The sequence below is a fragment of the Cyphellophora attinorum genome (assembly GCF_001299255.1).
Source record: "Cyphellophora attinorum strain CBS 131958 chromosome Unknown Contig14, whole genome shotgun sequence".
Classification (NCBI taxonomy): Eukaryota; Fungi; Ascomycota; class Eurotiomycetes; order Chaetothyriales; family Cyphellophoraceae; genus Cyphellophora; species Cyphellophora attinorum.
Window position 1 is genome coordinate 509766 of NW_017253242.1, and position 27582 is coordinate 537347.

General features: G+C 52.8%; 10 protein-coding genes across 10 annotated transcripts; 5 read left to right on the forward strand and 5 right to left on the reverse strand.

The window, feature by feature from the left end:
- Positions 1–200: 200 nt before the first annotated feature.
- Positions 201–1031, reverse strand: AB675_3445 (Histone-lysine N-methyltransferase EZH2; the record flags this gene model as incomplete). Its single annotated transcript, XM_018143496.1, has 1 exon — positions 201–1031. One exon carries the CDS (start codon positions 1029–1031, stop codon positions 201–203), a length of 831 nt encoding a protein of 276 aa, XP_017999665.1.
- A 3586-nt stretch (positions 1032–4617) lies between these two features.
- Positions 4618–5811, reverse strand: AB675_3447 (Geranylgeranyl transferase type-1 subunit beta; the record flags this gene model as incomplete). The annotated part of the gene is made up of 1 exon (XM_018143497.1): positions 4618–5811. One exon carries the CDS (start codon positions 5809–5811, stop codon positions 4618–4620), a length of 1194 nt encoding a protein of 397 aa, XP_017999749.1.
- A 499-nt stretch (positions 5812–6310) lies between these two features.
- Positions 6311–8307, reverse strand: AB675_3448 (uncharacterized protein; the record flags this gene model as incomplete). The annotated part of the gene is made up of 3 exons (XM_018143498.1): positions 6311–7111; positions 7170–7658; positions 8245–8307. The coding sequence occupies 3 exons, from the start codon at positions 8305–8307 to the stop codon at positions 6311–6313; spliced, it is 1353 nt and encodes a 450-aa protein (XP_017999499.1).
- Positions 8308–10332: 2025 nt separating this feature from the next.
- AB675_3449 (putative serine/threonine-protein kinase) lies at positions 10333–13477 on the forward strand (the record flags this gene model as incomplete). The annotated part of the gene is made up of 2 exons (XM_018143499.1): positions 10333–11024; positions 11269–13477. The coding sequence occupies 2 exons, from the start codon at positions 10333–10335 to the stop codon at positions 13475–13477; spliced, it is 2901 nt and encodes a 966-aa protein (XP_017999545.1).
- An 827-nt stretch (positions 13478–14304) lies between these two features.
- AB675_3450 (uncharacterized protein) lies at positions 14305–16491 on the reverse strand (the record flags this gene model as incomplete). The annotated part of the gene is made up of 1 exon (XM_018143501.1): positions 14305–16491. The coding sequence occupies one exon, from the start codon at positions 16489–16491 to the stop codon at positions 14305–14307; it is 2187 nt and encodes a 728-aa protein (XP_017999565.1).
- Positions 16492–17462: 971 nt separating this feature from the next.
- On the forward strand, positions 17463–17854 carry AB675_3451 (uncharacterized protein; the record flags this gene model as incomplete). Its single annotated transcript, XM_018143502.1, has 2 exons — positions 17463–17550; positions 17598–17854. The coding sequence occupies 2 exons, from the start codon at positions 17463–17465 to the stop codon at positions 17852–17854; spliced, it is 345 nt and encodes a 114-aa protein (XP_017999698.1).
- Positions 17855–18859: 1005 nt separating this feature from the next.
- AB675_3452 (Serine/threonine-protein phosphatase PP-Z) lies at positions 18860–20599 on the forward strand (the record flags this gene model as incomplete). Its single annotated transcript, XM_018143503.1, has 3 exons — positions 18860–20227; positions 20365–20517; positions 20570–20599. 3 exons carry the CDS (start codon positions 18860–18862, stop codon positions 20597–20599), a joined length of 1551 nt encoding a protein of 516 aa, XP_017999810.1.
- A 950-nt stretch (positions 20600–21549) lies between these two features.
- On the forward strand, positions 21550–22077 carry AB675_3453 (uncharacterized protein; the record flags this gene model as incomplete). Its single annotated transcript, XM_018143504.1, has 1 exon — positions 21550–22077. One exon carries the CDS (start codon positions 21550–21552, stop codon positions 22075–22077), a length of 528 nt encoding a protein of 175 aa, XP_017999615.1.
- Positions 22078–22644: 567 nt separating this feature from the next.
- On the forward strand, positions 22645–25032 carry AB675_3454 (putative WD repeat-containing protein; the record flags this gene model as incomplete). The annotated part of the gene is made up of 5 exons (XM_018143505.1): positions 22645–22731; positions 22812–22914; positions 22961–23197; positions 23245–24325; positions 24372–25032. 5 exons carry the CDS (start codon positions 22645–22647, stop codon positions 25030–25032), a joined length of 2169 nt encoding a protein of 722 aa, XP_017999736.1.
- Positions 25033–25368: 336 nt separating this feature from the next.
- Positions 25369–26637, reverse strand: AB675_3455 (uncharacterized protein; the record flags this gene model as incomplete). The annotated part of the gene is made up of 1 exon (XM_018143506.1): positions 25369–26637. One exon carries the CDS (start codon positions 26635–26637, stop codon positions 25369–25371), a length of 1269 nt encoding a protein of 422 aa, XP_017999528.1.
- Positions 26638–27582: the final 945 nt, after the last annotated feature.

Here is a 27582-nt window from a genome sequence, read left to right on the forward strand (position 1 = left end):
TTCTCCATGACCTTGCTGTCGACTCGGTGTAGGTGATGCTGACTGGGATTGAGTTCATGTCGATCTTGCGGCTGTGCTGGATTGATGCAATTCAGACGTGATGACTTGGGAAGCAAGCTTGTGGCCACTAACGTACTTGCTGGCAATAATAATCCTTCCTGTCATGCTGCGAAGGCACGCGAAATTTTTTGGGTAGCGACTTACTGCCCCTTTCTTCGTGATCGCCCTTTCTTGAGGCCTTCCCAAGGCTTGCCCGTTGACGGACCAATGTGAGAGTCCTTGACGACTTCCTCTTCAACATCACTATCAGCTATCTCCTCGTCAGGCTCGTCTTCTTCTTCGTCGCTGCCTTCATCATTGTAGTCTGAGTCTTGTTGTTCAGCCTGATCGTTCAGGTTCAACGCTGTCTCGTCCACCATCATCGGATCAAACTCGACGTCCTCGTCTCGTAACGAAGCCCTTGAACTCGATGACTGTAGCCCACCCTTCTTGCGCTTGCCACCTCGTCGAGCCAGAGGGCTTTGGCTGCTGTCCTCTGCACTTCTTCGAGTTTCACTGGCTTTGACGGTTTTCGGAGTCCTCACCTTCCTCGTCCGTGCGGCAGCTGGCATGCGTGGCGTGGCCGCCTTGAGCTTCGCACTCTTCTCACCGCGTTCCCAGAACTGCTCTGTGACCACTTCCGGGTAGCCGTAATCCCAGAGCAATTCTTCGCCGGCTTCGATGTCCTTCTTCGCGAACAAGCCGATCCGATGCTGTCCGCTGCAGAGCATGATCCTTCCTTGGACGTTGATGTTCGCTTCTTTGAGGGAATTATTCATGAACCGTGCTTTGTTTCCGAGGCTATTGGCGTCGACCTGCTGCTCGGTGTTGAGTGTGAACAGGTATTCCAGGCCGGCAAGATGGTAGAGTGCTCCTCGTCGGTCACTTTCAGCATCACTGATGATTTCGCCTCGGTATTCGTGGACAAAGTCATCCTCCTTCAGATCTTGACCTGCAAACAGCCCGTAACCCTGCACCTCGCTTGGAGCCATGATCGTACGTGCTGGCAAACCTAGCTGTATTCGATTGTTATAGCAACGATGTACACGCATTTTTTCATCGTATTTGTAGGCTTGGTGCAGTACGGTCTCAACGCCGCATCCTGAACACAGCCGAGGATCGCATTCTCGGCCAGCGTTCCAGCAATCACACTTGCTTCCCCAGCAGACTCTGCCAGGCCCCGTGCCACACTTGCAGCCTCGGAATCTTCGGTCGCATTCTTCTGAGCAGCCACAGGAAGGCTCGCATGCAACCTTAGCCTCTGCGCATCGACAGTGCTCGCCTTTGGCAAGCTTGCGAGGTAGACATGGACCGTCGTGGCTACATGGGAAGAATGGCTCCCGATCAGTAGGGGGCCAGTCGTTGGACAAGTCCGGCTTAATCTTGCCCCTGCCCTTTTTCCGGCTGTTAGTCTCGGGGTGAGGTTGCTCCTGTATTCGTGCGACCATCAGTGCAAAAAGTGCACAGCATCTAATATGAGGAAGCATATCTTTCATCATGCAAGCCCCTCGTTCGTTTGATAGACACTGACGGAGGTTGCTGAGAAAGACACCATTTTCGAGCTGAGTCAATTTCGGGATGGGGACGTCTTCTCTTGTTGTCTTGAACCAGAAACAATCAGCTGAACAGCCCTCGTCCGCCGGCAGGTAAGGGTCCGATGTCTTGACTGATAGATTGATGTAGCCATCGATTCTACCTTTCGCAACAACGCCTCTGAAATCTTCCAAGGAAAGAATGTCTGTCGAATTTCCTGTACACCACACTCCACAAACATGGTCTTCGTCCGAAATCGGATCTGCATATGTCACGAAGGACCATTTCGTATTCCCATCTGCTTCAGGATCGTCAAGCAGGACTTTGTGGTCAGGCGAGCCACTATGATCACTAGTGACGTCTTTGTATTTGCCATGAATAGGGCAGTTGTGTAACCCACAGACTAGGCAAATCTGCTCGATTTCGTTCAAGTCAGGTTCTTCTGCCTGCTCATGGTGTGCTGACGATGTAGAGCACTCTGGTGCGACTAAATGCCAGAGACTGAGACCAGTGACATTGAGAAAGGCGCATGCTAGTAGGCCAGCTTCGATATACGACTGAGAGTTTGCTGATGAGTCCTTATACTGCTTTCGCAGCAGTTTTTCTCTGTTGTCGGCCTTGATGTCTAGCTCGCAGGTACCACAGACAGCCACGCGTCCATTGTTCAGGAGTTCGAAATACTCCATGGTTCTTTCCTTGCTGTGGGGACTGAGCTCCGTCGCTTTGCAGTGGCGTTGACATTCCTCGTCGTCTGAAAGGTAGTATTGGACAATGTCGCTAGGTTCTAACTTCCCTAGTATGCGTTTCGTGAATTGTCTATACATGCTGATGCTCTCTGCGCAAGTCCTCTGGCCGTCAAACGAATTGATGTTCGCTCCGAAAGCGTGGTAGCGTTCTTCTACTTCTTTGTATTTGCCAGATGAATTATGAGTGCCTTCATCGTCAGCAGAATACGGATCGAACTTTCCAATTGTGACATTGTGACTGAGAACGGACGGGCCAACTCGACCAATACTCTTAGTCTTGGGTAGACTTGTGGTTGCAGAGTTGCTGACTGGTGTGGGTGCCATAATCGGTTCCCATTTATGAGATTTGCCTGTCCTCGTCTCGGCAATCTGTTTCAGTGGGCCCTCTCCTCTTTTGATTTGATCAAAGGGATTCTTTTTAGGTCTTGATACAGGTTCCTGCTCCGTGTTGGCGGCAGCATTCAAGCTATCAGATCTTGTCTGCAACTGGGCAGTACGTAGCGAACCTTTGACTGTTTCCTCATGGTATCTTTCCATACTTCTTTTGACACCTGAGATCAGGTCTTCAAAGTACGAAAGCTCCAATTTAGGCTGGGGTTCTCCAGCATCGATCTCTTCGTGGTCAATTTCAGAATTCTCGGATTCGGACTCGTCCTCCAGAATTCGCCAGAGCAAGTCCGCAGGGGTCATGAACTCGACTGGCTCAGTGTGTGAAATGTCTTGCATCATAACGTCCTCGTCCTCATCCTGGTCAGACGCGGGCAACCCACCATTGGTGACTGCTCTCGAAGCATGACTTTCTATCCCTGTGTTGACAGGTGCAATGCTCTGTGTGGCAGTGACCTTGTCTGTGTCAGACGTGGACACTTCCTCAGCTGAATGTGATGCCAGAACACCATTCCTGTAAGAAATCTTGACAGGCGTAGTCTTCTGTGTACCACGGTCTTTGACCTTATTAGCAGTGGATGGCGTCACTGCTGAGTATGATTGTGGTATACCATTCTTCGGTAGCCGCGAGTCTCTGGCCACTTCGTCAACAACCGACTGGAAGCGATCATCTGGTTCGGCGAAGACGTGAAAACGACAATCCGGGCGAGCATTTGCGCGACAGCTCCCGCAAGGTCTGCGCCCGTCACATAGCTCATTACGTAATGTACACGATTCACACTTGCTTGATGCTGTGATCGTTTTCTGAGGTGAGTTGGAAATCTTGAATACACGTGGATTAAGTTCCTTATCGATTTCTGATATCGGACGGGACGTGGCGGTGGGTCTTGGGTTGCTTGCTCGCGACACTCCAATCTCAGCAATGGGTGGAGCAAGTGCTCTTGACGAACTCGGTCTCTTTTGTGGTGATGTTGATGGAGGGGACAGAGATTGGACGACAACTCTAGGCTTTGTTGCTGATGTGACTTGAGCTTTCGTGGTGCTTTTAGGTGTTCCGGTTTGACGCTCGAGATCGAAAGCATGGGGTTGGCCTGAATGGTTGCCTTCATCGTTGCTCTCATCATCGCTCAGCACAACAAGCTCCTTCGAAGCGTTCTGAATGAAACCTGGGCGTCCGCTAGGAGCGGGTGTCTTCGTGATATCGCCGTTCGGACGGGTTCTCTGAGACAATGTCTTGGGCGTTGATTGTTGCGGTCGTATCCTTGTTGGGGGTTGACCACGGAAGTCCAGAGGACTTCTGGTAGGTTGTGTAGAAGGAATGCCATTTCTGCGATATATCGTGTCGCTTTGAGTGCCGGGTCTTTTGACAGGCTGTCTCCTCGCTTGAAATTGCCTGGGTGGACCTCCGTCGGAATCGCTGCTGCTACTGACCTCGACTGGATTGTTCGAAGACATCGCGCCATCCAGCATATAGCTCAAGTGGCGCCGCACGCATCTCAGCCTCTGGTCCTCAGTAGAGATCAGATGGCATCGACAGAACGTGTGACATGTCAGATTGCGTCAACTCGTTGCGGAGGTACGAGAGAGTAGTCTGCGACCACTTCAATAACAACAAAGTGAAGACCGTGCCTTCTTTCTTGGCAGACTCCACACTGGTTGCCTTCTGCCCTCATAGCAGCTACTAGCAGGTCAAGTGTCTACCTAGGTTAAGTAACGACTATTCTCGGGTCCTGCTGTCAAGATACGGAGTCTTCTCAGCAGCCTGAAGACATCTACTCGCAGCAAACTATGTCTACCCAAGAGAAATTTCTAAGATATGTCGCTAGTCTTACCAGGTCCTCAGAGTTCTCGCGTTGGACAGAATCTGCAGGATGAAAGACTCACCCAGGCGTGACAGTGGTTTGCGGCTATCTCAGTCTGGTTTCAAAGCAGACCAAGAGCTTCGTAGCTCTTTCAGCCTTGCGGCTGTCCTTTGACTGACCGCCAATGCGCTGTCCAGTGTTTCTAGACCCACCTCTCCCACAATCGCTAATGCTGCAAGACCAGCATATGCGTGCAGCAGATCTGGCAACATACCCGGCACCTTCGAGAAGCCTCCTATCATATGTTGTGTACTTCCGTGTAGATATTGCCGCATGCCATCCGCCTCGATCAGATTCTCCTTTTTCAGTAGAGCTAGTGCGCCTCCGTTCCAGAAGCAATAGCAGGTGTCCGCCATCTTGTTGCAGCGACCTCCAAATCCGACTGGGATTGCTTGTGGCTCATCATGTGGTGCATTATCAATCGCGGAGTCTTCTTCGTTCTCGTCTTCACTGTCTGAGTCGTCGTCGTTTACCCACGTTGTTTGTCGATGTAGCACCCAGCCAATGTTGGCTTCAAGATCCAGTAGTGGTGATGCAAAACCACTCTTAGCTGACTTTTCCGAAGTAAAAAGTCTGTCTAGAAGTTCCAAGGTGGCCATACCGCAGAAGTTGAGACCAGCATGTGCCTCTCGCAGATACGACTGGCCAAAGGCACCATCATGGTCCTGACAGTTGGACAGGTGTCTAACGATATCATCCTTGTCCAGCCACTCACTTGCTGTGTCTCGATCGGCTAGGATGAACACTATGCCCACAGCACAATATACAGATCTCAGATCGCTTTTGCCGAGAATGATTCCCCCTTCTCCCAACATCTCACCAAAGCTCCCATTTCGCCGTGACAGGCTCTTCACCCAGCTCAAGCACTCCTTCCGCCGTACACGACTCAAATCATCCCCAAGCATGAGCAAAGTAAGCAACCCCATGAACGTGTTGTGCAGATTCGCCGGATCCCAGTGCTCGTTTTCCAGGGTTCTCCTGTCACCCAGATTTGTGCCTGGAAATCCTCGAAAGCCTCCAGAGGCCACTTGCAGCGAGTAGATCCAGTCAATCCATGCCTGCCTATCCCGGACGGAGAATGTTGTCTCTAGTGCGTCCAGCAGATGGAGAGAAGCAATGATGAAGAAGGCGAGAGATAATCGGCTGCCATCGCCGGCGGTGTATTGCTCGGGTAGTAAGTCGGCACAACGCTTCCAGTACTTGATATGACGTTTCTTGTCGAACACAGGATTGGGCGTAGACATGGCAGGACTGCCGGACTGATGACAGATGTACAGATCATTCGAGGGACCTCATTAGGTTTAATACATTGGCGGAATTGATCTGTGCCGGATCCAGCAGTCGCGCTCTGAGATCTGGGAAGAGTCGCTCAAGCCATCAAATTATCGCCAATGGCGCTTTAGGTGAACTAACGATAGGGGCATCTTGGTCTTAATGCCGCGTGCGTTTCAAGTGTTGATGTCGCACATCTTGTCGTCATGGTCGAACTTGAAGTTGAAGAACCAACTCGAACGATCGCTGGGCTAGAAGTGACAAAAATCGGCGTATTCTCGGGAAGAATACCGGGGGCTACAATTGACCATCTAGCGCGCGGTAAACGTAATTTTCTGGGAGTCTGATGCCTCGAGGCGTTCTCTATTGCTCTTATATTCAACGACCACTATACATTGATAGACAGCGCTGGCTGTTGGAACGCATCCACGCATCCATTTTTACATCGCAATCGACCGCCTACACCACATCTCACCTTTCTGGAGGCGTCGGCCACGACTGCCGCTTCCTCGACCGTTGACCGCCCCAGATTCTGACCTCATGCTTCGCGCGTATCCCTGGAACTGCTGTTGGTTCAACGGGGGTCAAGTTCTCTTCACTCCCAGTCCCATTGCTTTGAAACTGAGTCAACTGCACAAAGTCTTCTCTCTTGCTTCCGGTGCCGGCCGTGGTTGATGTTGCAGGTTGACCTGCCCTGGAAGGAGCGCCAGCTCGCATTGCACTGTTGTGGCCATAAGTGCCTGCATTGGTCCCTTGAGTACTCTGCAGCCAATCTGGAAGCTTCTGTATGAAAAAGGCGCGCACTGCGGGCATGCACGCGCAGATAATCCCAGTGTTCGCTTCAATTCCAGACCATAACATACAGTCTGACCAGTCCCAGGTGAAGTTCGGACGAGTATAACTCATGATGCTGAGAGTACGCATCCGCATGATGCTGGTGAAAGTGACGAACACGCCCGTCGAGAACATAGCCACTACTCGGGCTTTCTTTCTCCAGGAGTAGTTCATTTGCAGCTTGAACAGCTTTGGCAACGGTAGGAACAGCACCCAAAGATCTCCAGCGACATTGAGCCCCGCATGAACCCAAAGTAGCGACATGGGTACGCATTTGCCTTCGTGCTCCCCATCCCATCTTGTCCAGATAAATGATAACGGCCAGCATTGGAATAGGATGACCATCAGGAATGCGAAGCTGTACCCTCCAATGATCCACATAGTGGTCTTCACAACCACTGTGAACCGAGTCCGGGGGAAGACTCGAAGATAGAAGAACTAATAAGGTCAGCCGTCTGAGTGACCAGAGTAATGCATAGGTAGCAATGACACTCACCAAGATGGAAAGCTTCACCATGCTCACACCAAACATGTACCAGATCTCGCCAAGGTAGAAGAGCTTCAAGAACTGTGTTATGCGATTGAGCGATACAGTCCACACGTCCGTCCCGATACCGTTGTCAACAAGCAGGAGCTGTGTTGGCAACATAGGCAGCAACAGCAGCATCGACATGACGATAAGGCCGTCGTCCCAACCAAATAGCTCGCCTCTGAACGGGTTGCGCGCGACAACTCGTATGAGAACACATAGCAGTGCAAGACTAGTAAGGACGATGATGGTGATCTTAGGTGTGTCGCTCTGGTCGCGAATCGGCCATTCGCAGAGGACTGTGGAGGCATTGGTGGCTCTCAACGTGTCTTTCACGCTGCACTCGCCTGTGAAGCAGGCGATGGACTCATCACCAAATGTGGGGTGGGCACAGAGGCAGTCAAAATCGGTGGTATTGCAACCTGTCGTCGGAATGATCTGCAGGAAGCATTGATTCTGTTGCCTGTTAGTACATGTGGTGCCATGGTGCTGATGTCCTTACCGCGCAAGCAGGAAAGGACGCGAGGAGTGCCAGACCATCTGCTAGAACCCGGCCATGGGCAGAAGTGACTAGCAGGGTCAGAAAGCTGCACAGAATCGCAAATCGACGACCAACAATATGGGCAAGCAACATCGTCGGATACGTCAACAGTCTGTCAGCATTGATGGTCTCTTGCTGTCATCTCCCTGTCATCTCAACACAGACTGACCTCGAGCGCACCCTGATGTATTTGACCAGCAGAAAAGATGCGCTAGATGTGTCGCACAGGCGGAGAATTACATTGGCCTAGTGAACATTGAACATCCCGATTCATGAGAAGGTTTGGAGAAGATTTGGATCTGCAATGACTAGACCACTGGACCTGCGCTTTTAGTTAGGATACAGGGAGGGCAAGGCATCGGGCATACAGAGCTGCGCAAGTGTGTGCACTCCACACGCGATGGTTTGACTCTTGAGGAGAGCAGGAGCTAGAAGGTCACCGCGGCGCTCGAGTGGGCTTGCCAGGCATGTCAGCAACGTAGAGCATACTGCAGGACTTACCTTGTTGATCGTGCCTGATCCTTGATGGTTGATCCATGCCGGAAGGACTTTAGGCCCATGCATGATGTATGCAGATAATCCGTTGCTGCGACTTCCCCGGATTGACAATGTCCTGTGCATCGTATCGAAGCATAGACGACTCAAGCCGAGGCTGACTTACCACCTACTAAAGGATAGTGAGGATAGCGAGGACAGTTGCAATCTTGGGCGAAGCAAATGTCTTCGCAGGACCGTGCATGCAACGAGTCAGGAGCTGATTTAGGTGGCCCCACCAGAAGTCCAAAAGAGCCCTCCGTGCAAGATCTGCACGGTAGAAGTGCCGCATAAGGCCGTCACGAAGAGGGCGTTTTGCCAGGATGGTGATCCAACAGCCATGCGTACCCCGTCTTTGGGTAGCGAGCAGGGATAATGGCTGAAACGAGCCAAGTCCTAAGGCGCCGAGGGCATCCACATATCTGCCAAGATTGCAGTAGCCCCCTCGGCCCTATGTCGGAGTCCTCATCCGACCGGCCTTAGCTTCAATGGGTTTTGGAGCCTGAAGAACATTTCCGACCGAGACAACTTCCAAGATGCTGGCGCTGTCGGCGATGATCCGGCGGTAGGAACAAGTGTTGATCTCATAGCGGTGTTAGTTCCAGTAGACAGTACCATCATGCATTGATTCTGAGTTCTCGTCAGGTGCCATCCTGCATCTTCCCGGCAGTAGTGAGACACAATGGCTTCCATGGTGTCAATAAGGTTCAGTATCGTATTCCCGAGAGTCTCGACTCTCTCATATATGCCAAGGAACATAGAGGCACCGATCGGCGTAAACGAGCGCGACATGGGAGAGCGTCCCTTAATCGCCACACTATTCCCGGGGCCATCGATTTCTTCGCGCAGATGGTAGCCCAAAAGTGTAGAATATGGCGTGCTTCATGCCATCACTGATAACTCAGTGCGACCATGCTGGCTGGACAGGACCTCAGTAGGCGGCTTCCAGGACCTCAAGGTACTGTCGATTGAAAGTACGATGTGAGGCTGCGACATTTCACCACCGTCACTGTCCTGCCTCCAGAACTCTGGCTCAAGCGGTCGTTCTGGACTTCGTCAACGAGCTCAACTCACATGCATGGTGGTAGGTCTATGCCAGCTAGGAATATGGAATCCAGAGCTATCAACGTCCGATCGTCGCAGAGTTTCGAAGTCGTGCTGGGATCTTGGTATAGCTTGATGTCGTGAACATATTTGCACATCTTTGAGCCAAAACTGGGCCTTGTGACCTCGCTGTGAAGAGCTGATGATTCGCTCTGATACAGAGAACGAGTGTGGAAGGCATGAGTAGTCGCATTAGACTTCTGCCCCGTGCCAAAGCTCTCCGGACGGCACGCAGCTTGGCCGTAGCTTTCCCGTTGAGAACCATGATACGTTGCTTGGAACCTTCGAATGTGCATGTCCGACTCGTGCCTACGAGTCAGGTCCTCTGTCGCATTACCTCTTCTCTTGTGCCGAGAAAGCATTTCGCGCCTTTCATGACATCGACTCACCCCAGCTGAGCACGTAGTCCTGTGGCACGGCCAGTAAGGCATCTAGCGCACTCAACGCGTACACTGTGCGTCGGCGCTCATTCTCAGTGCTGCTGTAATAGTTTCTTGTAGCTTCAGGTCGCAGCGTTTTGTCATGACACCGAAAACACGTAAATCTGACCACCCCATCATTTGGCGAAACATAGTACACTTCCATGGCAGCACGGGTCAAAAGCCAATGCACCACGGAATATATATCAGACAGATGAGAGAAAGTGCGGTTGATGCACGTTGGCAGGCAAGGCGATCCCTGCACCCCGGATTCGCCAGACTTCGAGTCATCCGCAGGCTCGAGCAGTCTACCGATCCTACTACTTCGCATCGCATAAACAGTACTTCCACTAGTTATACACGATAACGTTGTCCCTCGCTCGCCACCGGTCGCATTTCCCTCGGTCGACCCTCTGTATCGCTTTGCGCCAAGTTGCACCTGGCACTGCGATGTCTGAACACAGTCCGACGCTCCCGCAGTCTCCATCTGACGCGCCGAAGATTCCCGCCGAGTCGCTGATCAGGAGGAGTGATGCAAAATCAGAAGACGAAAGCCGAGCAACAACAGCACAAGGCAAAGCTCGTCAACTCGTACAATCAGCTCCTAGATCAGTTCAATAGCAAAGAACTCAAGCACGTGGGCAATTATACCGTTGGCAGATTCATCGGCAAGGGAGCCTTCGGAAAGGTTTACCTCGCCCGCCATGATTTGTCTAACGGGTCAAAGGTTGTCCTCAAACAGTCAAGCAAGGAGGATCACAATCTTGCCCGCGAGATACATCACCACCGTCAATTCGACCATCCACACATTGCGAAACTCTACGAGGTCATCGTGACCGAGCTGAGCGTCTATCTTGTCCTGGAATACTGCCCAGGAGATGAGTTGTACAACTATCTGTGCAGGAAGGGCGCCCTCCCGGTCGAGACTGTACAGAAAATATTCACACAATTGGTTGGCGCAGTTTGCTATCTACACTCAAAACAATGTGTGCACCGAGATCTGAAATTGGAAAACGTCCTACTGGATAAGAATGACAATGTCAAGTTGTGTGACTTCGGTTTCACCCGCGAATATGAAGGGAAGGCAAATTATCTGCAGACCTTCTGCGGCACTGTCTGCTACAGCGCTCCTGAAATGCTGAAGGGAGAGAAATACGCTGCGGAGAAGGTTGATGTCTGGTCACTGGGCATCATTCTGTACGCCCTACTTCGAGGCGAGCTCCCGTGAGTATATCCGCTTGTCGTGAGCCTGAACCATCCGCCGATCAGGAGGCAATCTCGATGCAGCGTAAGAGACGCTGGTTCTGAACTGTTCTGAAGATCATCTTATGGTCCTCGGGCGAGGCGCTGCCGTCTTTGAAGCTCTCCTGGCGGCGAGATGACGATTGTCTGGCCTCAAGCCCATCTCCCCTTCCACTACCTCTCGCGACTTCCCGAATGTCGGGTTCAGGCTGACCAAAACCGGCAGATTTGATGACGATGACGACGCTGTTACGAAGGGCAAAATCCTCAATGATGACCCCGTGTTCCCTGATACTTTCCCTCAAACCGCAGTGAATCTACTGAAGAAGATGCTCTCGAAGAGGCCCTTCCCTCGACCAGCCTTGTCCGATGTTCTGGCAGATCCATTTCTGGCCGACCATGCTCCCGCCCAGCAAGTGATTTTGAAGCTCACGCAGCCAGCACCGTTCTCGACTGAGCTAGAAAAAAATGTGCTGGAGCGGATGCGAATGGCCGGCGTCGACATCGACAAAGTCATCGAGAGTGTGCTGAGCCAGAGATGCGACGCTCTATCTGGCTGGTGGACACTGCTGTACGAGAAAGAGCACCGCAAAGAAGCCAAAAGGGACCGCAAAAGGAAGGAACGAGATGCTGAGAAGAAGTTACTCCGGCGGCTGAGTGGTGCTTCTGGCCGTCTTAGCACACTTCAGACTACATTGCCAGAGGTGGAAGAGGAGAGTCGGCCAGGCTCTGGATCAGCTCCTCATCACGATCGGGCACGCAGTGGTAGTCGTGGAAGAAGGAACAGGCGCTCAACTCCCCAAATCATGGTGACCGATCTCCCTCAGCTTCCGGAGGGCAGCCCTGTCAATTCGCCCATCCTGAACCCGCCAAAGCCTGTTGACAAGGACAGTGTACGGTCCAGAAGCAACTCACGTGGCGTACGACCTCCATTGCCACCAAAAGGCACTTCTCGGGAGTGGAAACGACGAAGCTCTAATCTGCAGCTGGTGGTTTCCAATTCTGATCTCGTGGGTCCGGGTAACGGTGTAGCTAAGCGACAGACACGCGCTGGCAAAGCTCGACGCAACAATCAATTTCTCAATTCAATGCACGCATTGAAGAGTTGGTTCGTTGAATCCACGAAAAGGGCAAAGAGTCCTATAGGCTCTCAAGACTCACAGAAATCGCCAAGCTCGTCTAAGTTTGGCCTTGGGAAAGAGAAGAGCAAGTCTCAACCTCAGCTTTCGCTCCATGTTCCATTATCCCCCAGGCAACGACCAGACATGGACAGGTCTCACACGGGTCAGTCCACCTTACTTACACGTAATAGCAGCTATGGCAATACACTCACGCCAGTCGCCTCGAATGGCCCTCAGCCCTACCATCACCAGAAGACAGGTTCCAATGGTTCAGCTGGCTATCGTGGCCGTGCGTCCATCTCACCATCACCAGTCACACCTCGAGGTAGCCGCCGCTTTTCCTCGAATGCCGGTCTACGAGGCCGGAAATCGACGTCGTCTTCAGTGTCCTCGGTCCGCTCCATGCCCCGACACACCAATCACAGCAAGGCGTCGAGCCAGTCCAGCGAATCGGGGACTATCCACTCACCAGGCGGGAGCCGTGCAAGCAGTATGGGCCTACATGGCGGCCGCAGCCCGCACTCCAGCCTGAAAGTCCTCCCAGCCGGTCCGACTTTCACTTCCAGTGGCCGCCTAATCCGCAGCTCAGTGAACGAAGACTCCTTTGCGGCCAACAATACCCACGCACCTATATCCAAATTTAACGAGGCTATGATTGGATCCCACACCGGAGGCGTCATGTTTGCTAAGCGCAAAAAGTCTGCCTTCAAAGGCCCACACCTCACCGCTGGCCTGTTCACTCAGCCATCAGGCCCGTCGCCCGGCAGTCCAGCGTTCTTTGGCCGCAATCGGGAAGGCAGCGATCACAGCACGAGCCGCCTCTTTGGCCGCAATAAGAAAGCAGCCAATTCCGGAGCTGTTGCAGGCTCAATCGGCGGCAGTCTAGCCATTCCGGAAGAGCCAAACACGCCCGGCAAGCGGAAATCAGTGATTGTGGAAGAGGATGAAGACGAAGCAGAGGACTCCCACAACCACAACATGCTAGCAGAGCAAGACGAGGACGAAGGAGATGACGAAGACAATCTCCCGATCGAGGAAGTTGACGCCTTCGACGAACCCGTCCTCTATCGAGGCGAGCGGCTCGACTCTATCACATACATCGATGGGCCTCCGCCGCTGCTTCGTGTCTCCAAAGCAGATGAGCATAATCGTCCGACGATGGACAGGCTCCCTAGTCAGGTGTTGTTTAGTCCAGGCGAGTCGCCTGCGTCGGGCACGCCGATGACCGAAACGACACCGAAGATGAGTCTGGAGGGAGCCTGGCGGCGAGCTACCGAAGTGGACCAGAGAGTCCTGGCGAAAAGGGCAGTATAATGCTTGGTGAATCGGCAGCCACACCAAAGGTGGATGGTGGGACTTGGAGTAGATGACGTGATTCTCGCCTTTGAGCAAGCGATTCAGGCAAGAGAGCGTGGATTTTGAGACTCATGTCCAATAGATGGACGATCTTGTGATTTCAACTGTTGTTCTTATTAGCAAGCGAAATTTGCGATTGATGTTGATGTGAGCATATAAATATGTAGGGGTGTGAGGGCTTGCGGCTTTCCTTGCTAGATAGCTGTTTCGATAGGTAGACTGATGCGCTCCAGGTCCTCTTCACTCATACTTTGGGAGACACGTGCTCGTTACCCTGTCCCATCGCGTAGTCTACAGCTCGGTCGTGCTGTCTAGCTACCTAGGGGGGAACGGAAGATGTAATATATCTACATGTAGGGTGACAATCGGTCTGGGGAGATCTTGATGCGCTGTCATTTGGCTGCAATCATCGCGGAGCATGAGCTGTCTTGATTGTCCGAGCTCCAATCAGTCTATGTGAGCTAACCAATCCTGAGTATCTCATGCTACAGCAACTTCAGAAGCAGGAGACGAGATGCCTGCATCGCTCCTACCTCCCGGAGAGCTCTGTATTGGACTTGTACCAAGTAGAGTCAGCTCGTATGTTGACAGCTCTTTCTCCTGTGCTTACCCACCCAGGTCCTCAAAGCTTTTGAGCGGCCTCCAGCAAGCCATGCTCAAGGCTCGTCCATTCATCCATCGTCGTGTCGTGTGCAGGCTCAACACGCCTCTGAATCAATGTTAGTGATTGGTGACTTCTCTAAATGTGGGATCTGACGTATCATGAAGACGTGCAACGTGGAAAGTCAATCGAGCATGTGACCATGCTTTCTTGGAAAGCGGGATGCCGGCGTTGGCGTCTCCTGCGTCGGGTTCCGAGCAAACGAGCCACTGCGGTGAGAGAGCGGGCGGTGAGCTGAGCCGATGATTTCCCAGTCGGGCTCGGAGTCGGCCTCTGCCATCTCGATGTCGTCCTCGATCACTTCGACCGGTGCATTACGGGCAGCGACTGGTAAGTTGATCGGTTCCTCGAAATCATCTCGAAGGTCTATGACGACAGGCTTCTTCAAGGGCTCATCCCCAATGGTGATCGCGTTAGTCTGCTCCGGACTCCGACTTACTCTCAGAGGTTGGACTTGACCAACAGGAGTTGGCGATCCCGCGGCGTCTCTGATGCCCTGCAGCATTGTCACTGAGTCGTCGGGAGTGCTACCGTGTTCATCAACAGATGTGTGACCGATCGTGCTCACAGTCTGCCAATCGTCCTCAGAGTCGCTGTTATGAGCTTCGTTTTCGATGCCTTGAGCACCCTCGTCATACATTTCAACATCCTCGCCAAGATCAGCTTCATTGGTGACTCTCGGCACAGTTGTACGCGGTAGTTTCGATTCGACGTCGTGCTCGTCCTCCTCGACGATCACGACATTCTCACCATCATTGGCGTGCTCAACTGTAAAGTGCGAGAAGAGCGAAGTGGCGCGCCTCGATCTAGCAGCGTCTTGATCTTCCTCGGCGTAGAACATATCCGCGAAAGTCTGCCAAGTGGCACTGTCAGGCCGATCTGCCCCTGGTATCTTCTGACTTGTCACTAACGCGCGCACTAGAGTATCTCGCCATTCGGGAACGACATCCTTCACGAACGGCAGCAGATCCTCAGCTGCTTCCGGACAGAGCATTGTCATGTTCTTGAGAACATCGATTAGCGCTAGGGCCAGGGTTGTATCAAGTATCAGAAGAGGTTGACTGTCCAACTTGCCCCAAACCAGAAACTCGCCAAATCCTCGGTAACCATTTGGCAGATTGTCCAGACCATGATCATTGCATATGGTCGGAACCAGTCTGGGCCTCATCTTGTTGCGATGAAGACCTTGTCCATCAAACTGCTGACGCGCTTCGTCGTCGATGTCGTTATAGAGGAAGACCGCCAGCCACTTCTGTGCGTCCGAGCTATACTTGCGTACTGACTTCTGATGAACCGATTCCTCGATGAGATCTAAGGCACGATTTGCGCTCTGGGTCAGACTCAGAAAAGGACTCTGGTAAGTTGTGTCGCCACGCAGGTGTGGAGTGACTTCGTCCTTGAATGCTGAAGAGAGAACTGTTGGTGGCATAGGAATGCTGCGTTCGTCCAGGAAGCGTCGTGCAGTCAGGCCATGCTCAGGATCGAATGCGCGAAAGAGAAGTACGGGATGCCATTTTCCGAGGACGCCTTCGCTGTCGAACGGAGTTCGTAGAACTGGCGACTTCCGTACGTTGGCTAGTGTATCGGGGAGGTAGACCACAGGAGTGGCAGGTGCAGTAGACGGAGGCGGTGGAACAAACACTCCCTTGAAGACTGAACGGGGAACATATGATGGTCTGGTAGTAGGTTGAGCTTCGCTGACGTGGTTTTCTGTTTGTCTGGTATCGGAGACTGGTGTGTGATTGACAGCAGGTGCAGCGGGCTGCCAGCCGTCGGCCGAAAAGATGAATGACTGTAGATTCGGTCGACTGGCAACAGGACTCTCGTGACTCGAATCGAGATCGCTGTTTTGGGTTGTAATGTGATCCGAGCGTACTGTTGAAGGACTCCAATCCTCTCGACGAAATGGACCTCCAGCTACAGTTGGTGGTGGAGCATTATTGGTTGGCTGCGCGGTCGATGGTGCCGGTGGATGTACTCGTAGGACCAGCGAGATATTCAGCTTTTGTGCGGTGTCCTCCAACAGGTCCTTATGAACCCGAAATTGACGGCGAACGACATCAACTGGCTGGTCGAACACCTGTCTGTAGACTGTTGCCTGGGTGCGCTTCATCTCTGCGAATTGGCTGTTGAGTGCGGTGTTCGCAATAGCACCGTTCGCAAAGCCTTCGCGAATAAGAACCGCATGGTTGATTTGGTTCCAGATCTTGTACATGGCAGACTTTTCGTTTTGGTAAAATCTGTAGCTCAGTGCGAGCAGGATACGATCCTGCTCGGACCACTCATGTCGAGGTGGTTTTGTTGGCGCCATCATCGATCGAGAAGAGGTCAAAGCCCTTGACCGAAGGATCGAGACACGATCTTGTCTTGAGATATCTCTTGAGACCGAGACCAAGACCAGCCTCAAGTTGGTGGTCACGATGGCGGAGAGCTTGTATCCCCCTCAGGCGAGTACAGCGATCCCTAAGAACTCCAGCATTGCTTACCGCAACAGTCCAAGACAAAAAGGACAGTGCAATAAGGTCAATCAGTGGTAGGTGGGGAGATAGAGAAATGAAAATTGTGGTCAGTAGTATACTTGCAGGACAAGAGCTATGATGTGGTCGACACCGATACTTCACTGCCGTGCCCCGCGTTTGTCATTCACTGTCGCTGGCGATGACTAGCCTATGGCGCCGAATCGTCCAAAAAGCACTCGAACCTGAGAACATCCTGAATGTGCAGTGACTCCAGCGTGCCTGTGCGCCCCAGGCCTTCGTCCCACGAACCAGCAACGGCAAGCAGAGACCTCTTGTAGTCCATCTCTGGGGGCGTCAACACACATGGACTCTGCCGACCGAAGGGGCGACCAACCTATCACTATGCAACATTGTCGCTCACGTAGCCCAGGTCCGTGATATGGGAGGCGGATCAAACAGTATGCCGGCTCATAGATAGGAGAAGTGGTGAATACATAGTGATATTTGACTTACTGTACTCTGACCGTGACCTTCATGACGCGTCAGAGAGGGGCTCGTCGTGATCCCCTGCTTCCGAGAACAGCGAGAGACAGCCGTAGGGTCGACGGCAGACCCGAGAGACACGGGCCTTGGGTGAACAGATATCAGAACAATGACAAGATTGAGGTTGGGGTGTAACTTGAAATTATATCAGGCGCGGGTATGGGCTAAGCTTTGCTGAGTTACGCCTAAATTCGACTTCCACCCCTCGGCTGGCACTCCCACTGAGGCTGTCCTTCCACAGTTCACACAGGGGCTGCAACGTCTCTCATCTTTTGCAGAGATGGTCAACGAAGACTCTACGGCCTTTCTCGAATCGATCTTGGGCAAGACGCTCCACGTAACTATTGAGGATGGGCGTTTGCTTGTCGGTCAGTCGCCGGAAGACAACGAGATCTAGGCACTAACCACTGCACAGGGACTTTCAAGGCTACGGATCAGGAAGCGAATATTATCTTGTCAAATACGTTTGAGTACCGCAAGCCATCAGCCAAGGAAGAGGCTCGAGTGCTCGCGGAAGCGGCGAACGCTAAGGAAGGTGCAAAGCCAGCACGAGCAGATATGTCGCAGCGATATATAGGCCTCGTCACAGTTGGCGGAGATCATTTTCGCAGGATTGAACTGGAGGACAAGGTCTTTCCAGGACAAAGCTTGCCAACGCGATCCAAGACTTGAACTCGGGATTAGTACGACAAGTCCCTGACGACCTCGAGGCCTCGACGTCGCGCTGACACGAATGAGCACCCCGGGACGGAAGAATTGTCCGGCGGTCCTGGCCAAAGTCGCGCTCAAACATCTGGCTTCGCCAAATGTGTTGTGCAAGTGACCCTGAGGTCGATCACGAGATGGCCCATCAGGCCGTGGCCCTCGAACTATGCTACTGAAGCGTTTGCCACTCAGTCTGATGTTCTCAGTTGATTAGTCGACTATGGGGAGTTGTTGCCGTCGAGATCCGTGAATGTCAGAGGGGCGGGGCGGGGCAGCCCAAGCACTGGAAATACGGATGTCGGCAAGTCGCATGCTACCATGAAGACATGATGTCTTCACTTCAAAAGAGCCGAGGAGGCTAGGAGCGACATGAAGCCATGCGATGGTTGCTAGCGAGTGCGTCGGAACATGACCGGTCGCATTGAGCACGTAAAATTGTAGGCAACAAAGGCGCTCGGTTGCAGAAGCCAAAGAGTTTCGGAGCCTTGCCAAGGCATGTGCCTGCCTGGCGTGAGCGATCTTCACTTGAGAGTTCCCGTTTAACTCCATCGTCATTGCTACAATCAGCCGGCGATTCGTAGCCAGGAACATAGCGCATTCGTTTTCTTTGTCCTGCGCGCCTTCTGAACTTGCTCAACTAGAACATTGAGAGCGTTGTCGGCCTGTAAGTGAAAGTTTTGATCCCGCTCGGCGGAGCTGCGATGACGAAGCCCAAACTCCAGAAAGCCGCTTTGTTTCGGATTTAATCGCTGACGAGCCTCCAGCAAATCGCGCTCCCAAAAGCAAACATACACTTATTCTCATCGGCGCCGATATCGTCCTCGAAGTCGAAGATACTACCTGCTCGAGACTCGACATCTGACCTGCGGTCAGAGGAAATCCGTCAACACGAATCCCCTAAGGCTTTATTCCTCCGCCCTCTTTCGACCACCCTGACCCGCGCATCGGACGTAGATCCTTCGCGCAGCAGCGATGGGTGCAAATCAGTCGAAAGGCGGTGACTCGGGCACTCGCACTCCCACAAAGTCTGGATCCTCCTCGAACCTCGTTCCTGATGGCCTCCAGCAATACCCCTCCTTCAGCAAGTCTGACACGAAAGAGAGCACATCACGTTCGATTCGCTCGTCGATCCGGTCAAAGATGCGGTCGTCCTCTACCGATGATAAGACCGACAGCCCGAGAGCAAGTGGGTCAGCGCTGTCCGGCATTGACGGCGCAGACAAGAGCGAAACGAGCTCTCTGAAGTCATCCGCATCTGTTCGACGTTCTGCGACAGCTCAGTCGCCGACGACGATCGACGACGAAGATGACGAAGCTCCGTCTCCAGGCACTGGTACCCCCGTCAGACCTCCGTCTCCGACACAGTCCAAGTCGATGGGCAAAGGTCACAAGTCCCTAGACCGGGCGCAGCGCACTGGTGAAGTAGGTGCGGTGTCCGATCAGGAACCCCATCAGACTCACCACCACTCAGCCACGCAGAAAGCTGGCGAATCGATTCTGGTCAAACGAGAGAACCAGATAAATCCGCGCTCTCCGGATACCAAAGCCTCGATCCGCGCAAAATTGGCCGAAGGCATTCCAGGTGTATCGCCTAGCAGCGCCATGGCGTTGGGAGACGTGAACGATCTAGATCTGGACGACATGATCTCGCGGCTGCTCGACGCGGGATACAGCACCAAGGTCACCAAAGCAGTCTGCCTCAAGAATGCCGAGATCACTGCTATCTGCACGGCTGTTCGCGAGGTTCTCCTGTCGCAGCCTGCGCTAATCGAGCTCAGTGCGCCGGTCAAGATCGTGGGCGACATCCATGGCCAGTACAACGATCTGATACGATTGTTTGAGATGTGCGGCTTCCCTCCAGCGTCGAATTTCCTGTTCCTCGGAGACTATGTCGATCGCGGCAAGCAATCGCTCGAGACCATTCTCCTGCTATTCTGCTACAAGCTCAAGTACCCGGAGAACTTCTTCATTCTGCGAGGCAATCACGAGTGCGCCAATGTCACGCGTGTGTACGGGTTTTACGACGAATGCAAGCGAAGATGCAATATCAAAGTATGGAAGACGTTCATCGACACCTTCAATTGCCTACCGATTGCGGCCATCGTGGCAGAGAAGATCTTCTGCGTTCATGGCGGTCTCTCGCCGAGCCTAACACATATGGACGACATCAGACAAATTGCTCGACCAACGGACGTCCCAGACTATGGTCTTCTGAATGACTTGTTGTGGAGCGATCCGGCCGACATGGATCAAGATTGGGAATCCAACGAGCGTGGCGTGAGTTATTGCTTTGGCAAGAAGGTGATCATCGACTTCCTCTCACGCCACGACTTCGATCTGGTGTGCCGAGCACACATGGTGTAGAAGACGGCTATGAGTTCTTCAACGATCGGTTACTGGTGACGGTATTTTCAGCGCCTAACGTGAGTACCCACTGACTTCATCCTGCTTTTGAGTGCGAGGCTTACACGTCACAGTACTGCGGCGAGTTCGATAACTGGGGTGCTGTCATGTCGGTGTCAAGCAATCTTTTGTGCAGTTTCGAGCTCTTGAAGCCGCTCGATTCGAATGCTTTGAAGAGTCACATCAAAAAGGGTAGAAACGCTCGACAGAATATGCTCAACAGTCCGGTAAGTCAAACAATGCGCCATTCAGGTCTACGACCACTAATTCTTTCCACAGCCTGCTCAAGTGTCGGCTCAGAGTTTCTAGAAGAGCGGTATGGGAGCGATGCTCAGCATTTTCGTTACTGGTCTGAACTGGCAATGCTTCCCGTGGTGCGAAGCAGGCATGTCATCAGACATCAACGATGGGTGGTCAACATAATTCGACCAAAAGTACGTCAAGGAGGCTACTATGTGCTTTCGGTGCGGTTGGCGTTACGGGCACTCCAACGAAGAAGGATCGCGGAGCGCATCGCCGCGCGACGCGACAGATCCTCAAGGCTGGAGTGGTGAAGGGTGCCATGTTACTCTCTTCCGAGCACATGAGCAAGCGATGGACTGACGAGGACGGAGATCTCTCTTCTCTCAAGCATGTTGTATGGCTAGCGGTCTGCTATCAACACAGACTGGTGCAGACTCAAAACACATGTTAGCACAAGCTTCTGCTATATCACAGTAAAGATATCCGGTATCTGCTTATCTATGATAAATGAATCTATTGTACTATACCACAATTTTCACAAGACAAAACGTAACGTTTAATTTTAGAGACCGCCGAGCTACGTTGATGACCATGCCAGTGAGGTAGAGGATCTATGCCGCCTACTCAGGACATCGCCCTCAACTTGCCATTCCACTTCGGCATGGGCCACGCTACCAGTCTGCTACAGTACTACCTCGAAGAGGATTTCTGGCCAAGAAACCTTGAATACAGATTCGCACTGTGACGCCATCACCCGAACCATATCACGGGGCATGTGAGAATCCGCTGCCGACTCGGAAGCAATGCTACCTGCACCGATTGATCGACAATAGTCAGGGCAACAGCTAGGCAGCTGCCACTTACTAGCCCTGGCTCATAAGAGATTCGACTGCTCCCGTTGTGACTAGAGCCTGTCCCAACATCAGCAGCGTTCCTCCATCATTTCCTCAATTCCATTACATCAGGTAACCAGACATTGAACCACATTCTCTATAGAATCTTGCTGCTCGAACAATATGTCACCCGCACCTGTCGCGCTCCTCCTCACCAACATCCTCCATTTCCTAGCAACATTCTCCCTTGCCATCCTCTCCGGCATCGCCTTGTCTCTCACCATCTGGTGCATCCCCCTTGTCCGACTCGCACCCACCACATCCTCTAAGATCCGCCAATTCAACCACATCATCCAGCTCGGCTTCACCTACCTGCAGCCCTCCTCACGCATCATACCAGCCTGTCTCGTTGCTGCAATCGCCATCGCTTTCACCAACGGGGATCCTAGATGGAAGCACTACGTCGCTACGGTGGCAGTCATGATACCTACCGGGCCATGGGAGGTCTATCTGGTCTTCCCCATCAACGATGAGATCAAGGCGATGGGGCAGTCGTTAGAGAAGGGTAAGGAGGACTTTGGAAATCCGAGGGATCAGGAGCTGGAAAGGCGGCTGGATGATTGGGTGAAGTGGCATACTGGGAGAATTGTGGCGCCGATGTTAGGGACTGGGATCCTGTTGGCGAGTGCTTTGGACATGCTGCCTTTCTAAGGTATCGTGATAGCGATCAGGGTGGCTGGTAGCCAGGCGAGAAGCTGCAGGAGCATAAAGGCCCAGCGCGACTACACAGAATCGATACCAGGCACTGTACCTCGAACCTAGCGGCTGGGTGGTACATGAGGATCAATAACCGCAATTCATCATTTGACACCTCATGACATGCAGATCGAACCATTTGTTTCCTACGAGGTCTTCCGTGTGTGTACCTAGGTAGATGACCATGATCAATGGATGGTGTGTTGTGGATGGCACTTTCCGAGGGGCTTTCTAAGTGCACTTTCCTAATTGGCTGACGCGCCCAGGGAAGGTCCCACTCAACCCGCGTGTCGTCTAGTCCAGCAGTTGCACTCCAACTACTGCAGTCGCACCTGCAGGTTAACCGTAGCAAGTCTGCACATCTTTCCCGTTGCTTCCTCCTTCAACATCTCTTCATTGCTCTCCCACACCTTACTGGCTTGATCAGGACTCAGTCTTTACAGCCAGCGGCACACAAAAGCCTCCCGAAGTTCGTTTGTTGAAGATTCTATAGCGGCCGATGGCCGCACGGAGCAAGCAAACATGAAGGCTACACCCCTCCTCGTCACCTGGCACAACGAGAATCAGGCCATATACTCGGTTCACTATGATCCCAATGGCAAGGGCAGAGTAGCTACTGCCGGTTTAGACAACAACATCAGAGCGAGTACCCCACAATCCGTCCTTCGACGCTTGCTAAATGTCCACAGCTCTGGAGCATCGAATCGGTAGGGGACGAGCGTAAAGTAACATACCTATCGACCCTCACGAGACATACTGCTTCAGTGAATGTCGTCCGCTTCTGTCCCAAAGGTTCGCTCCATCGTAATCTCTACAGGTACTTCCACTAACCTTCCAGGTGAAACGCTTGCATCCGCTGGCGACGATGGGAATATCCTGCTATGGGTTCCCGCCGATGCACCTACTGCTGCTATGGGAGAAGACCATTCGGAAGACAAGGAGTCATGGCGAGTCAAGCACATGATCCGGACAAGCACCGGCGCCGAAATCTATGACCTCGCTTGGTCGCCCGATGGCATGTACTTCATCACAGGAGGCATGGACAATACAACACGCATATACAATGGGCAAACAGGTCCGTCCCACCTGGTGGCAGTCATATCTCTGTGCTGACTCTAGCAGGTGCTTTGATACGACAGATCGCAGAGCATAACCACTACATTCAGGGCGTGGCGTGGGATCCGCTTAACGAATTCGTGGCTACCCAATCCTCCGACCGCTCAGTCCACATCTATGCTCTCAAGCTTAAGGATGGCACGTGCACCCTTCAGACGTTCGGCAAGTTCAACAAGATGGACTTGCCTGGCCGTCGAATATCCTCCAACAGTCCAGCGCCCGATCATCACCATCGAGTGTCCAGTGCCAGTGCCACCAACGCTCCAATCGCGTCGCCCGCGCCTAGCAATCCTGGCACGCCCCTGACTACACCCTTGCCCATGGACCCTCCAGCAGCTATGACACAGAGTCGTCGATCGTCGTTTGGGTCGTCACCTTCCTTCCGTCGCTCGGCATCTCCGGCTCCTTCGCTGCCACTGCCTGCTGTCAGACCAGAAATCTCCTCACCAAGCTTGAATGCTGCGATGGGCCTCGCAGTACGCAATACCAACATCTACCACAACGAGACTCTCACTTCTTTCTTCCGACGATTGACGTTCACACCGGATGGGAGTCTTTTGTTCACTCCTGCTGGCCAGTACAAAGTCTCTCATCCCATCCCTACAGAGCCAACAAAGACAATAGACGAAGTCCAGAACACCGTCTACATCTACACTCGGGCTGGCTTCAACAAGCCGCCTGTAGCCCACTTACCAGGACACAAGAAGCCATCAATAGCAGTCAAATGCTCTCCTATTTTTTACAACCTACGCCAAAGTGCTAGGCCCACCAACTACATTACCATCGACACAGCATCAGCCGGCGAAGAAATACCTCTATTACCAGATCCTATCGTGCCACACGCCTCAATGGATCCTCCACCTCTGATGCACACCAACTCCTCACTGGGAGACACGAGTCGACCAACATCATCACCAAAGCCTCCCGATGCTGATCTTGTCGCTCCCACTCCAGTGTTTGCGCTACCATACCGCATGGTATACGCTGTTGCCACACAGGATGCAGTATTCGTCTATGACACACAACAAACGATACCTTTGGCGGTCGTGAGTAATCTTCACTTCGCTACGTTTTCGGATCTGTCATGGTAAGCGTCTCACATTCAATGCCAGAACGTTGCTAACTCTCACCAGGTCCAACGATGGCTTGACATTAATTATGTCGTCCTCGGACGGCTTCTGCTCCACGTTATCGTTCTCCCCTGGCGAACTTGGCCAGATATATACAGGCCAAGTACCTACACATCATCATCCGGTCGTCTCAACTTCGATTGCGTTACCTACCTCCTCAGCTGATACAACCCGGATACCGACACCTACAGCAACAGCTTCGCCATCTCTAACCAAGGCATCTCCTATTCTCCAGCCACCATCACACCCATCACCTGCGCCTACCTTTTCGATACGACCTGGTAGTCCCACTCGGTCGAACTCTCAGTCGTCCATTGCCACAATGGCATCGATACAGACTGGCGCGCAGTCAATAACCAACAATCCTACTCCGACGCTTGGCCACGTGCCGTTAGCGACGGCTATGAATACTGCACCACCATTGACCATACCACCGATGAACACTCCTCCACAGACACCCGCCAGTGCACATGGTGGTCTGCATAGTGCAACATCATCTGTGTCGGGAAGTGTGCTCGGCAAGCGTGACTCGGTGACTGCAAATGCAAGCGAATCAGAAAAGGAGGACGGCGCTCGATCTAAGAAACGACGCGTCGCGCCGACATTGGTTGGCCCGACAGTGTCGGTTTCGAGCGTCGAGCAGGATAAATCAGAGCAGTCGTGAGGACTCTTTACTAGTGTTTATGGGCTACCGGAAAATGGTCACGGTCAATTGCAAGTGGGAAATTTGAATCGATCTATTGCAGGCACGGACAAAGCATGGAGTTTCGGGACTAAATCGCAGAAGAGTGTGTATGTGTCAGGTTTTGGACGCACGAGATCACAGCCGTCCTTCATCAGGGCTACGAGCATTGAGGACAGGTAGCTAGCTAGTTTTACATAGCAGTAATCACGTCTCGTGACTGAGACGGTGCTCAAATGGCCAACGATCTGTTACATAAATCGATTACCGGAGGACTTGTAGACACAACAAATTTTGTCACCTAGACGTCTCAATTGCCTAGGCAGCGCTCATCCCATCAAGCAGCTCCGCATACCGGTCTGAGACCTCTTGTACGGATCCAGCAAGAAGGGCCTGAAGGTATGGCTGCTGTGGCTGTACTGGCCCCCCTGGTGAGCCCACCTCCGCGGCTAGAGAGTCCAAGTCATCGTCTGTCCGGGCTCCCAGTCCTGGCAAGTCGAAGTAACCATCTGGCAGGATACTGAAGTCCCACGTGCTGGCTTGCTGACGTTCGCGTTCACGTCCATGCCAGTCGAGTCGTTCGAACCAGTCAGGTCGTGCAGGACGTTCGAATTGCCGGTGAAAGGGAAAGGCTTCCTGATTGTTGGGCTCCTGAACCGGCCCTCCGTTCAACGCTGGCGCGAGCCGTTCAGACACGTCGTTCTCCGGTTGGCCTGGGTCTGGGTTGGGAGGTATCATGCCATCTTGGATGAACAAGTCGCGCTGCTCTGGCTGTTGGAGTAGGTACTCCTCGATCAGCGCCGCGTGTGGATAGTCTGCTGCGCGCGCGGCGGCTGCCATTTCTGCTTCGTGCTCTGCGACCATGCCGTCTGGTTCTTCGCGAGGGGCGTGATTTTGAGGCGGGGGGAAAAGTACCCTGGGCCGCGCAGCATCGTCTGGTACGGGCGCAGCTATTGACCGTGACGTGATACCGTCGATTTCGCTGCGTGTGTAGTAGGCTTGAGGCCAGATGAAGAAATTGGGCCGCGCGGCATTGTCTGGCACAGACGTAGTGTTTGACGGGAAGTACGTGAGCCTTGGAGGGTTATCGTCGCTTTCTCGTTGTATGTTGGGGGCTGGCGGCGCGCGATGAACTGCTCTGGGACGAGGGTCGATGACGCGAGGGCTGACGTCGATGACCAGCGGCCAGGTCTTCGACTGCAAATCCTTGGGAACTTCGAAATTCTGTTGTTCTGTCCAGGCTCGGCACGGACCTGGGTCGACGACTCGGTTCAATCTGCGTCCGACTGTGATTTTGGTACGGCACCATATGCATTCTTCACGTCCCGCATTTAGGCGATCGTGTGGAGGTGTGTTTAGGTAGGCAGAAAGGCACGTGACATGTGCGGCTGTACTGCAGCATGAAAAGATGGTCACGAAGTTGTCGGGTGCGAATTCGATTGTGCAGATTGGGCAGTCGCGTCTGTGTTCGGACAGGCTGTTGAGGATGGTCGGTGTGATCGGTGTCAGCTGCAGCGTGGGCCATGCTTTGGCTGCGGCGCTGCACGGATGAGGCCATACAAATCCTCGAGGCTCCTGTGCTGGCATGTCGACGTGGGTACCTGGGTATGTATCTCGTCGGGGGACTGTTGTGACTTGTCGCGGAGACCTTTGTGTCAAGGCCTTGATGGTTGCACCGCAGGGAATGATTACCGCCTGGAGTTCAAAAGGTGAGGTGGCTGAATGTAAGTGATTTTGATCGACAATATTCAAACATACGAGATATCGCTCTTCTTGCCTGTCTCTTGAAGTGTGCGATTTGAGTTCTCTGCATTTGCCGGTTGCATGACACAGTGTCCTGTTGGGGCATTGCGCTGGCTGAAACTGTACCTGAGTTCCAGCTGGCAACCTACCTTTTACAGGTACTCAAATAATCGTACTGGATGCATCTGAACAGATAACGAGTACTTCGGCTGGCGATTCCCGCGTAGTGTACTTCACCTGAAGACAAATACATGCTAGTATGGCAGAAGGATGGATAACAGACGACTTAGAATGGATACAAGAGATTCTCCTTAGATACTTGACCTGTCTGCTTGCGTCAGGTGCTTCGTGGCATGCCTGTGGCAGTGAGAAGAGTTGCTCTCGATGGGCGCCCACTGGATCCTAGCGCGTGGCTCGCCATTTTCCTCAGTAAAGTAGGTACCGAACATTGCGGTTGGTGAAAGAGCTCTGCACGCACTCGCATGAAGACCAAATGATCTCTCGCTCCTATCCATCGCCCAAGTTGCATGTGATTGAGCTGATGGCCCAGAGCGGTGGCCTGTGAGCGGGTCCCAGGTTTTTGATTTGATGTGAAAATGATATTGCCGTCATCGTCAGTAGGTTGTCGGAGAGGTCAGGAAGACTCCGAAGATCGTCCGGAGATCCGACGATCTATCTCCGGGCGGCCACTTTGGCACTGTAGGTCTGACTTCAGTCAGTGTTCTACCAGATCCGTCCTCGCCACAACTCGAGTGTCTGCAATGTCGTGCTAGCAGTCGACACCATGAC